This window comes from Trichoderma reesei (genome assembly GCF_000167675.1).
Source record: "Trichoderma reesei QM6a unplaced genomic scaffold TRIREscaffold_3, whole genome shotgun sequence".
Classification (NCBI taxonomy): Eukaryota; Fungi; Ascomycota; class Sordariomycetes; order Hypocreales; family Hypocreaceae; genus Trichoderma; species Trichoderma reesei.
The window spans coordinates 1,807,651-1,819,458 of NW_006711150.1; the positions used below are offsets into that span (position 1 = coordinate 1,807,651).

The window sequence follows — 11,808 nt, forward strand, 5'->3', positions numbered from 1 at the left end:
GCATATCGCTGGTGAGAAGAGGCCTAGCTAGACACACCGACAAGGAGAAGGAGAAGAGACTGTGAGTTTCTTGGGCTTCGCGGACGGGTTGCTTCACCCACTGCCGTCTGTTCGTCCGCAGTTCGTTCAAACGCCAACTGCAGTTCCATCGGCTGACCACCGCCCTGCCTTGTCCTTTCCCCCCTCCCCAAAGGCCTGCATTAGGGAAACCTCCAAGAATCTGCAGCATCACGGCCTCTGATCTGACGGCTTCAATTGGCGGCTCCGGCACACAGGCAAACAGGCAGCCAGCGGCCAGTCCCACCTCGGCGAGAGTCACCAAGCCGCGATCTGCCAATCCGCCTCTCCACAGCCTCGGGCTGGCCAACCAGGGGTTCCGCTAGCCTCTAGGCCGCAGCACCACATGTTGAAAATTGCACCTCTTTTTTAATTGATTTTTTTTTCCCTTTGTTTGTTGGTCAGAAGGGTTGATTGGTCTCTTACATGTATAAAAGGGTGTCTGCATCTTTGCCATTTCGACGACACACAATTCACATCCAACAGCCCATCTCTTCCTTTCCATCATCTCCTCCTGGTGGACTGGTAAGACAGATTGTCGCATTTTTTTCAACTTGCCCTCGCTGACCTATCTGCCCTCTTCTGCTACTGTACACCCGGGCAGAGGGCGATTGAGCTTGGGCAGAAGGCTTACCGGCCTGGTTGGGTTCAGTCGTTGGGCAACTATTCAGAAGAAGCAAGCTTCACGCAGAATCATTTGCCGTACTCAGCCCAGCATGGATCCCCTCATCAACATGTCGTCTCAGTTTGCGGATGGGGTGGTCCCCAACCCTCAGTTCGCCCTCCTCAACTACTTTTTCCCGGGCTTCTCCATGCTCACCACTGCCCTGCAAACCTACCTGGGCATCGACCTCAACTTCTACATCCCGCTCCTCGTCGCCCTCTTCGGCCTCAACTTTGCCTGGGGTTACATTAGCAACTCGGCATGGTCCTGGATCGACGCCTATCTCATGTCGTCCTTCAGGGTTCGCACCGATGATGAGACTTACAATATGCTGATGCTCTGGATTTCCCGCCAGGCGTTTTCGCAAAACTCACGCCGCTTCCTGGTCAACACCGACCTGTATTCTCGCAACAGCTACATCTGGGGAGCCGGACAGGACGACAGCGATGATGAGGATGGCGAGGAGGATGCCGCCGTCGACATGCTGGGGCCGAAACAGACTCTTCACTACACCCCTTCCTTCGGGTCTCATTTGTTCTGGTACAAGGGCTGGCCTATGCTGTTTGAGCGCATCCAGAACAACCAGCAGCTCAACTTCCAATCCGCCAGCGAGCGGGAGGAGCTCTCCGTCTCATGCTTTGGACGTAACCCCAGTCTTCTCAAGGACCTCATCGTGGAGGCTCGTCAGCTGTACCTCAAGAAAGATGAGCGCAAGACCCTCATCTATCGCAGTGCCAGCGGCAGCTACGGCGGAGAGCCCTACTGGCAGCGCAGCATGTCCCGTCCCAACCGGCCCTTTTCCACCGTGATCCTGAGCGAGAAGATGAAGCAGGACTTGATCGACGATGCTGCCGACTACCTCAACCCTGCCACTCGCCGGTGGTATGCGAACCGTGGCATCCCGTACCGACGCGGCTACCTCCTCTACGGACCCCCTGGCACGGGAAAGAGCTCGCTCAGCCTGGCTCTGGCGGGATACTTCCGGATGAAGATTTACATCGTCAGCCTGAGCTCCATCAATGCCACCGAGGAGGGTCTCACTTCTCTCTTCAGCAACCTGCCTACTCGCTGCCTTGTCCTCCTCGAAGACATTGACACTGCCGGTCTGACGCACACCCGAGAAGAGCCGGATGCTGCTGCCACCCCCAGCCCACCCCCCATTCCCTCCTCACCAAATGCGCCGCCCGGTCAGACTCCAGGAGCTGGCGGTCGCCTCTCGCTTTCTGGTCTTCTCAACATTCTCGACGGAGTTGCCTCACAGGAAGGCCGCCTTCTTATCATGACAACCAACCACATTGAGAAGCTGGACAAGGCGCTGATCCGACCCGGTCGCGTGGACATGATGGTTCCCTTCAGCCTTGCCGACAGGACCATGACGCAGGCCATCTTCCGAGCCATCTATGCTCCCTTTGAGAGTGAGATCACGTCAGACGAGGTCGCCCTCAAGCCCAAGTCCAAGAAGGGTGCCGCTGCGTCGAAGCGTGTCGAGCCTGATGAAGCCGCAAAGGAACGGTGGGCCAAGCAGCACGCTGAGATTTCTCAGCGCATCGAGGCCCTGTCCCTGGAGTTCTCGGCCAAGATCCCCGAGTTCGAGTTCAGCCCCGCCGAGATCCAGGGGCTGCTGCTCAGGCACAAGCGCTCACCTGAAGACGTCATTGCCGCTGCGGAAGCTTGGGTGATTCAGACTCGCAAGGACAAGAAGGAGAAAGAGGTGCAGGAGGCTGAGAAGCGACGCAAGGAGCAAGAGGAGGAAGAGAAAAAGAGGAAGGCCGAGGAAGAGGAGAAGAAGAAGAAGGAGGGCGAGGACGCCAAGGCAAAGACTGAAGGCTCAGACGACAAGGAGAATGCTGGAGCCAAGAGCGCCAATGACACAGCCAAGGACTCTCCATCGGCAGGAGAGGGCGATGCTGGCAAGGGGGACGAGGTCAAGGCGGAGGCGACCAAGGACGACAAGAAGAACACGGCGTCGGATTCAGAGTATGAGCGGGTGTGAGAAAGTCTTGTACATTAGCATGGTCAGACGTGGGATCGCATAACACGGCGTTTCTGGGAATTTGGGGGGGTGAAAGGACAGTATGACTTGGATATCATATAGAATATTGGATGAGAATAAGAACCTGAAATAGACAACAGACTCTGGCCTATCTTTGACGGGCCAATGTATATCGAATTGGTCCTGTCCTATACATATACCATGCGGGTGACGAGACTGTTAACCTTGACACGACTGAATGCGATAGACAGCTTGTCAGTCTTGGATGCTTGCTCTCATATCATGCTGGCATCAAACCATGTGCATTTTCTTCGTCACGTCGAGACTTGAGGCAAATGCAAGGGTGGGATTCGATGCTTGGTCGGCGCTTCTGAAGATACAATTGCCGACGTTTGTTGACCTTGTAGATGGCAAGAGTCCGAGATGATGACATTGGCAGAGCTCGGCGACAATCTCGATATCAAGACAGATGGCGATTCATCACAGTCTCGATAAGCATCGGGTCAGCAGCAATCCGAGTACGCGATAAACAACAACAGACGTGACCAGATCGATCTGCCATGGGCTTCCTTGCTGGCCAATGGCATGAAGAGATCAGTTGGTGTTGTGGGTTGAGAGCTACTAAGGTAGGTACCTAGTTGTTGGGAACACTTGGTGTAATTACCGCAATCTTTTTTGATCTTAGGGGCGTATTCGTATCGGGGGTTAGCTATGTTTGCTTAGGGTGGATGAGTGGGTGGCTGGCTGGCACAAACACGTGGTTGGTACCTGACTAAGGTCGTATTCGTATTTTGCTCTTTCTTGTTTATTGCAATGTTTCATGCACGCACCTCGAGACCCGATGGGAAGTAATATGCCTGATAAGGTAGGTACCTATCTCATCTCCTGGAGTGTAGATGGTACGAGTACTAGTAGCTGTCACTGACAGCGTCTGTCAGGCGCAAACGACGCATGTTGGTCGCGGGTACAGTACTCTGTGCTGGTACCTCTTGTACATCTAAAGCAAATTGGCTTGTGAATCTTGGTGTCTCATTTTTTTTCTGGTTCATCCGAACCTGGCGCCGTACCGGAAGTGGGGCCGGCGGCCGGAATCCGAGCGGCATGCGAAACAGAGACATGCCAAATCAGGTAGTGGCAGTAAGACAGTGTCTTGGATGTCTCTTTTGTCTCTTTTTTATGCTGGTTCGACTGCACTGGAACCGTCTCAGCTGTCAATCTAGACTCGTGAGTAGTACATGTATGATGATGCGAGCGGGTGGATTCTGGGCAAATTCAGCAGTTAATATCCCTACAGGCCGAGAGCGAGCATTAGTAGGTAGAGGTAGTGCCGTTCCGTGCGCAACGTTGGACACGGTACTGACATTTGTGAGATGAAAAGCACACGCTCAACTTCATCGTTCCTGATCATAGGTACCTACAGATAGATACTAGCCGTGCACGCCCCGAGCTCACGGCCAATGGATGCAACTGGGAGTACCGAGCTGACAATGAGAGCAAATGAGTACGGCGCCGGTCATCTTCAGCCAGCCAAGCCAGCCTTTGCATCATGAGCACTGGAGCCTGCCTTGTCTTGGCCACAAAAGGATCGAGATGTGTGTGTGTGTGCAACGAGCCATTTTAACGGCTCTGCGGATCTACTATACATACGTCCGAGTGAGGCTTTATTCGGCCGCTATGATGCCAGATGTCGTGTAGAAGACGCATCCTAAGATACTAGTACCTACGACCAATCTTATCAGATGGACGGATATAGAGGATCGTGTGGAATTGGGGCCGGTTCTGGAGCCTCCGGTCGGCTGGCTAGTCTCTTGGATGGCGGTGGAGCCCAAGCTGGAGGAGGAGGAGGAGGAGGAGGAAGATGGTGCGGTTGAAGAAGCCATCGGGACAAAGATACCTACAGCTAGTACTACGTCTGGACCAAGCATTGGTGCGAGCAACAAGGAATTACGAGTTCCCATCGTGGAAACGCGGGTGAAGACGAAAAAGGTGGCGGTGGGGCGAGTTGACAACGCATTGGAGCATGAGATTCTGCATCTCAAGGGAAAAGAGGCAGAGATGGGCCGAGCTGGCAACCAACGGTTTTGACACCCAAAGGCCCCGATTTTGGAGAGGGAAAAAAAAGTGTGGTAACTACTACTAGACTAAATACGAAATATGGAGCAGGAATGACTTTTTTGGGATGACGCAGGAAGGTCTTAGAAGGAGCAGAAAGAAAGGGGACACGGTAGCAAAAGACGTCGTGCAGCCACCTCGACACTAATCTCTCTGCTGGTGTGATAAAGGACGACGAGAATACTACTACATAGTACTAGTATGTAGTAGACACGGCAATTGAAGTGGCAGGGATGCAAGGCAAGAAGAGTAGAGTAAGAAGATACTGTACATAGTAGTAATACCTTAGATGGAACCTTGGAAGTGACAACCAGGGGATCGAGGCACAACACAGACACAAATGTCTCTGCAAGGCAAGGCGAGGCAAGGCAAGGCAAGGTATTCGGTCTCCGTACTCGTAGTCGCGATTCTTGCGTTGGCTGGTCTGGCTGGCTGGCTGGCTGGCTGGCTGACTGCGTGTGCCGGTTTCCCCAAAGCATCCATCAAATCACAGCAGCTGCCGCATGCTCGTAGTGGTTGCCAAACCCCACCACAGCCCACCACAGCCCACTAACGCCCACTAGGCCCGACCCCTGGCAGAAGCGCTGCAGGGCCCCTGTACTGTACCTAGGGTCCCCCAAAGATCCCCTGTTGCTGCTGCAGCTGGTGCGCCGATACAGCACAGCGATGCCTACCTACAGGTATCGATCCAGTGCCTATCGATGCGCGCACCGCCTGCCACAAAGGGCGGTGAAAACCTTTAAATGGACATCTGGGCCGCCACCAATTGACACGGTCGACATTTCCTCAAGAGCTTCACTCTTTTTCTCCTTTCCCTTTCCACTCACCCAATTCCTCTTCTCTCTCTCTCTCTCTCTCCATATTCTCTCTGTCATTCTCCCTTCAACTTTCTTCTCTCTTCACGCTCAATTGCAGTCCTTTCCCACCTTCACAATGGCCGCCCGACCTCAGAACATTGGCATCAAGGCCATTGAGATTTACTTCCCCAGCCAGGTTCGCTCAGTTGCCCCTCCATGGACGGAACTCTTGACGGGTCTTGATTCTGCCCACGCAAAGGAGGCAAAGCCAGACTGACCATTGGATCAAATCAAACAGTATGTCGAGCAGTCCGAGCTTGAAAAGTTCGACGGCGTTGCCGCCGGCAAGTACACCATTGGTCTCGGCCAGACCAAGATGGCCTTTTGCGACGACCGCGAGGGTAAGTGCACCAGTCTCGACATTCGACACGGCATTTCCCCCCTCCCCCCTGAATCAGAAGCATTTGGCTAACCAGCTATGTTCTTCAGACATCTACTCAATGGCTCTGACCGTCACCTCGAGACTCATCAAGAACTACAACATCGACGTCAACTCGATTGGCCGCCTCGAGGTCGGCACCGAGACCATCCTGGACAAGTCCAAGTCGGTCAAGACGGTGCTGATGCAGCTGTTTGGCGACAACACCAACATTGAGGGCGTCGACACCCTCAACGCCTGCTACGGCGGCACAAACGCCTTCCTCAACAGCGTCAACTGGGTCGAGTCGTCCGCCTGGGACGGCCGCGATGCCATTGTCGTTGCTGGCGACATTGCCCTCTACGCAAAGGGTGCTGCCCGCCCCACTGGTGGCGCCGGTGCCGTGGCCATTCTTGTTGGCCCCAACGCTCCCATTGTTGTCGAGCCCGGCCTGCGCGGCACCTACATGCAGCACGCCTACGACTTCTACAAGCCCGACCTGACCAGCGAGTACCCCGTCGTCGACGGCCACTTCTCGCTGACCTGCTACACCCGCGCCCTCGACGCCGCCTACCGCGACTACAACAAGAAGGAGGCCAGGCTGACCAATGGCAACGCCAACGGCGTCGACTCCTCCAAGACGCCTCTCGACCGCTTCGACTACCTTGCCTTCCACGCCCCCACCTGCAAGCTGGTCCAGAAGTCGTACGCCCGACTGCTGTACCATGACTTCCTCAGCAACGCTGACCTCCCTGCCTTTGCCGAGGTGGCCCCTGAGCTGCGCGACATGGACTACGAAAAGTCCCTGACCGACAAGGCCCTCGAGAAGGTCTTCATGACGCTCACCAAGAAGCGCTACCAGGAGCGCGTCAACCCCGCCATCCAGGTCGCCACCCTGTGCGGCAACATGTACTGCGCCAGCGTCTGGGGTGGCCTGGCCAGCCTGCTGTCCTTTGCCGACAGCAAGGCCCTCGAGAACAAGCGAATTGGTCTCTTCAGCTACGGCTCCGGCCTGGCCGCCACCTTCCTGTCCCTGCGCGTCGTTGGCAACGTCGAGACCATTGGCAAGACTCTGGACATTGCCACCCGTCTGGAGGCCCGCCGCGCCGTCCCCCCTGAGACGTACGATGAGGTTAGTACTTTTTCCCTCCCCATCTCCAGTTGAGCAATTGACGGTATGCTAACCTTGATTCTTCTTCTTTCAGATGTGCAACCTCCGAAAGCAGGCCCACCTCCAGAAGAACTACACTCCCAAGGGCGACGTCTCCACCATCGCTCCCGGCACCTACTACCTGGAGAAGGTCGACGACATGTTCAAGCGAGAGTATGCCGTCAAGGCCTAAGCGTCCCCTTTTCTCTCCTATCCAGCCTCATTGGTTGCGAAAAAACGAAATACCCTTTTGTTCTGCTTGAATAACTCAAAAAAATAATTGTGCGGCATGGAGCACACGGCGTCTCAGCTATTTTATGTTTTTTTAACGACGGGAAAACGTGCAGTGCGGCACGACACGAGCACAGCGATAGACTCATCTGTTGAGGATATGCAGGTGACACTTTTGGAATTTGGTTTGATGACAATTTGTCTTGTCTTCTGGATAGACATTGAGCAGCGGTGGCGCTCATACCAGGGTCTCGAGGAGGTGTGAAGCCAGATAATGAGGGTATATACATATATTTATACATAGGCGACGGTGCGTCCCGTCTGGCTGGGCATTAATGGTGTATGGTTCATAGAATCAGCCCAAGCCTTTGAGGACGAGCGGGACGGAATGAAAGAAATAACCAAATAGACATGATGTGCTATAAGCCGATCTACCCAATTAACCTTGCCATTGCCCAGTGAAGTCTGTTTCATGCTCATCGTTTTTATGTAAACGCCCGTCTTTGTCCCTTTGTTTTTCATTCGCATCAGCCCCCTTTTGGCCCGCTATGATGCTTGCTTGGTCTAGATATTTTGTCCTTTATCTCATCCGTGAGATTTATCCGCTCATCCTCGTGTTTTATCCTTGTTCGCTTCAATGATTCTACAATTACATCCGTCATCTTCTACATGTATAGTAGGTACCTAAAGTATCAGTCATCCCCCTTGTACTTCCACTCGGCGTTTCTATGCAAATGATAGTCCCCAGAGAGGATGCTCTTCCAGATGCCGTACAGGCCGCCGACGGGCCACCTGCTCTTGAGCGACTTCTTCCACAGCTGGCGCTCCTCGCGGCTGGCGTCGACGTCGATGCGGACCTTGTCGTAGACGGAGGGCAGGGTGGTGGCCGAGTACTTTTCCCTGAGGGCGTCGTACCAGTCCCTGTCGTAGACGCGCCAGAACTCGTCCTCGGAGTAGTACGTGTGGGCGTAGAGCCACTTGCGGCCGCCGAGCTGGACGAGCTTGTCCTCGAGGGCGCGGTTCTTGGCGATGAAGGCGTCGTGGTCCTCGGGGCCCCAGCCCCAGACGCCAATGTTGAGCATGGGCTGGGGCACGAGGTCGGCGCCGACGGCCTCGGTCTGGCAGGTCGGGTGGAAGGTCGGGTTGGGCGTCTCGCGCAGGGGGCACAGCCAGAGGGGCCAGATGCCGAACTCGTCGGCGGTGTAGTCGACGAACTCGGCGGCCTTGTCGTAGGGGATGGCCAGGTCCTGGACGACGAAGCGGGCCGACTCGCCGCTGGCGTGCAGCGCGCGGTAGAGCATGCGCGTGTGCATGAAGTCGTCGAGGAACCAGCGCCAGAAGTCGGTAAAGGGCACGTACTTGAAGTAGGTGAAGCCCTGGGCGCCGACCCAGAAGCCGGCGCGGTCGTAGCGGAACAGGTACTCGGCCAGCGGGATGTAGTCGGTCACGGGCTGCTCGCCGGAGGAGGAGGAGGCGTGGCGCGTCTTGTCCCGGACGTGCAGGTAGAACCAGGGGTCGCGGGCGTGGCTAAAGGTCTGGGCCTGCTGGCCGTCGGGCTTGTCGTCGGTCATCTGGCCGGTGATGACGACGCCGTGGTCGCGCGAGAAGAGGATGCCGTCGACGTAGTCGTTGCGCGGGTCCTGCGTCTCGGCGCGGACGCGGGCGGCGGCCTCGGCGACGCTGTGCGTGCGGTGGTACGTGGTGCGGACAAACTTGCGGGCCTCGACCAGGTTGAGCTCCATGAGCGTCGTGATGCCGAGGGTGCCCACGGCGCCGGCCGCGCCGCGGAACAGGTCGGCGCGCTCGTGGGGGGACGCGCGCACCACGTCGCCGTTGCCCAGCACCATCTCGACGTAGTTGACCGTGTCGTTGAAGAAGCCGTGGCGGAACGAGCTGCTCTCGCCGGCCGTGCCCGCGAAGCCGCCGCCGGCCGTGATGCCGGGGAACTCCATGACGACGGGCGGCACCAGGCCGTGGCGCAGCGTCGCCTCGACCAGCCGGTCCATGGGCACGTTGGGCTCGACCAGCGCGGTGCGCGCCCCGCGGTCCACGGCCAGCACGTTGCCCAGGCTGCTGATGTCGACGGCGCGGTGGCCGGGCCCGGGGCGAGGCCGCGTGCTGTTGGTCGACCCGTGGAAGATGCGGTACGGCTCGCCGCGCTCAAAGTAGCCGCGCACCGCGCCGGCGATCTTGGTCACGGCCTGCTTGTGGCGCTCCATGACGACCCCTCCCCTTTTTGTTTTTTTTTTGGTGCCCTGGTGTGCGGCTGGGGTCGGGAGGAGGGAGGGGAGGTGAAAGGTGAGGGTTGGTGATGTGAGAGAGAGATGGTGTTGAGAGCTAAAGATGAGATTCGATATGTCGCTAATCGTTCCAAGGTGAGCAGCCAATCGGGGCGGCATGGCGGGGTCGGGGAACGGCTTCAGGGTCCACGGCAGAGCTAACAAGGTACATGTACTTAGTTACTCTCCAGCCAATTTACGACTATTAATCACATATACACTCAATAGAAGAGCAGTTGAATTGATGACATGGGTTCATAATCTATACGTTATATCATATATTCGTATCAATACTAGGTAATGAGGCAAGTATACAACCATCTCGGCATCACAGCCTCGCCGTCCATTCCGTCTTGAGCCCAGCCTTCATCGCCACAGACGCCTGCACGTCCTCCAGACTGTCCTCCAGGAGCTCCTCGAATTTGAGGCTCGTCTCCTCCAGCGTCCGAGCCTTGATGCTCGTTGCGCTAGCCTCAATCGACGTCGGATCTTGCACCGAGCGGCGAATGAAGCTGGCCCAGCTCTCGAAACAGCGCCGAGAAGCAGGGGCATGGGACAAGAGCAGGGCAAAGACGTGCGGCATCGCCTCGTACTCCTCGAATACCAGGGGAACGCCATCGGCAAAGAGCTTCATTGCCAGCGCCTTGTCCTCGTACGCGAGAATCTCCCAGCCCGTACACATCCATATGGGCGGCGATCCCTCCCAGCTGCGGCTCATGAGGAGCGTCGCCAGCGGATGCGCGACCATATCGTCATCGACGTAGATGTGCTTCCGCGGCGGGTTTGCCGGCCATATATCGCACGGCGGGATCCTGGCCATGGCATCGGGCCGCGGCTTGGGCAGGTAGTCGAAGGGGTGAGGGTCTTCCCCCTGCCATGAGGGCGAGCTGTGCGTGATGTCGAGCCAGGGAGAGGCGCAGGAGACGCCGGCGGGCAGAGGGACTGTGCGTGACTCGCCGTACCACTGAATGCGCGTGTTTTGACGGCGCAACTCAAGGATGAGCTGCAAGAGGGCGAGGGCCAAGTTTCCGCCGGCGCTGTATCACACACGGAAGATGTCAGTGACACGTCGCGCTTGACATCCAGGTATTAACAACAAGTGAGGTGGTGATAAGAACAGTAGGTACATAGGTAGTCTCGCACAAAGAAGCGTTGCACAGCATGATGCTACTGATGGGGGGTGCTACCAGTACACATGCCCTGTTCCGTGCAACGACCTTCTTTTCATGCTACCTAGGCAGGCATATATAGGTAGATGGATATCTGGATCTAGAGCAACATACCTGTCTCCCGCAAAAACAACATGATACGGCTTCACAGCCTCGTGGTAGGCATCCGGCGGCGGATACAGCAGCGTAAAGTACGAGACGAGCGCATCGAGCAGCGCGCTCGGAAACGGATCCTGCGGCGCCAGGCGGTACCGCACGGAATAGCATCGCCCGCCCGTCAGCTTGGCCAGCCTCTTGACGACGTGGCGGTGCGTGGCCGGATCGCAGAGGTAGTACGCGCCGCCGTGGAAGTAGAGCACCGTCGTCGGCTCGCGGCACTCCTTCATCATGGCGCGGTACTTGTCGGCCTCGGACATGGCGGGCAGGGGCTCCCTCTTCGAGGCCGCGGCTCGGTATCCCGTCCATTCGGCTTGGACGGGGGTGAGCTGGGGGACTCTGGTGGTGGTGGTGGTGGTGGTGCTTTCGCTGCTGCTGCTGCCGCTGCCGCTGGGATGCGGATATCTCGTGCTCTCAACGATTCGGAGCAGCGCGTCTCGGATGTCCGTCTCTGGAGGCGGCGGCGAGGCGTATGAGCTGATCCATATCCTCCCCCTGATCTCGGTGTCGCGCGTGGTGAGCTTCTGGGCGTAAGAGATTGGCCGTGGAGTGGACGGCGTCAAGAGGGCGCGTATGAAGGAAACCACCAGGTTGGACTGCAGATCGACGTATTTGGCCGGTTCGGAGAGCCTCAATGCGTGAAGGATGGCTACCCGCGTCAGGAGAGGCAGCTTGGCCAGTATGAGGAGGAGCAGTCTGAAGTTGACGGCGAGGCGGGAGGCGGGAGAGGGTGATGAAGGGGCTGCGATGGCAGAAGCCGAGGTTGGAGGAGTCTCGTCCAT

The 11,808-nt window shown here is 56.9% G+C and overlaps 4 protein-coding genes across 4 annotated transcripts; 2 read left to right on the forward strand and 2 right to left on the reverse strand.

Annotated features, from left to right (window-relative positions):
- Nucleotides 1-791: 791 nt before the first annotated feature.
- Nucleotides 792-2,432, forward strand: TRIREDRAFT_56396 (uncharacterized protein; the record flags this gene model as incomplete). Its single annotated transcript, XM_006962735.1, has 1 exon — nucleotides 792-2,432. A coding segment is annotated over one exon (1,641 nt), but the record flags the coding sequence as incomplete, so codon positions are not given.
- Nucleotides 2,433-5,748: 3,316 nt separating this feature from the next.
- Nucleotides 5,749-7,384, forward strand: TRIREDRAFT_75589 (hydroxymethylglutaryl CoA synthase; the record flags this gene model as incomplete). The annotated part of the gene is made up of 4 exons (XM_006962736.1): nucleotides 5,749-5,819; nucleotides 5,922-6,024; nucleotides 6,113-7,173; nucleotides 7,247-7,384. The coding sequence occupies exons 1-4, from the start codon at nucleotides 5,760-5,762 to the stop codon at nucleotides 7,382-7,384; spliced, it is 1,362 nt and encodes a 453-aa protein (XP_006962798.1). The 5' UTR covers nucleotides 5,749-5,759.
- A 730-nt stretch (nucleotides 7,385-8,114) lies between these two features.
- TRIREDRAFT_57141 (uncharacterized protein) lies at nucleotides 8,115-9,641 on the reverse strand (the record flags this gene model as incomplete). Its single annotated transcript, XM_006962966.1, has 1 exon — nucleotides 8,115-9,641. One exon carries the CDS (start codon nucleotides 9,639-9,641, stop codon nucleotides 8,115-8,117), a length of 1,527 nt encoding a protein of 508 aa, XP_006963028.1.
- Nucleotides 9,642-10,029: 388 nt separating this feature from the next.
- TRIREDRAFT_56427 (uncharacterized protein) lies at nucleotides 10,030-11,808 on the reverse strand (the record flags this gene model as incomplete). Its single annotated transcript, XM_006962967.1, has 2 exons — nucleotides 10,030-10,738; nucleotides 10,985-11,808. The coding sequence occupies 2 exons, from the start codon at nucleotides 11,806-11,808 to the stop codon at nucleotides 10,030-10,032; spliced, it is 1,533 nt and encodes a 510-aa protein (XP_006963029.1).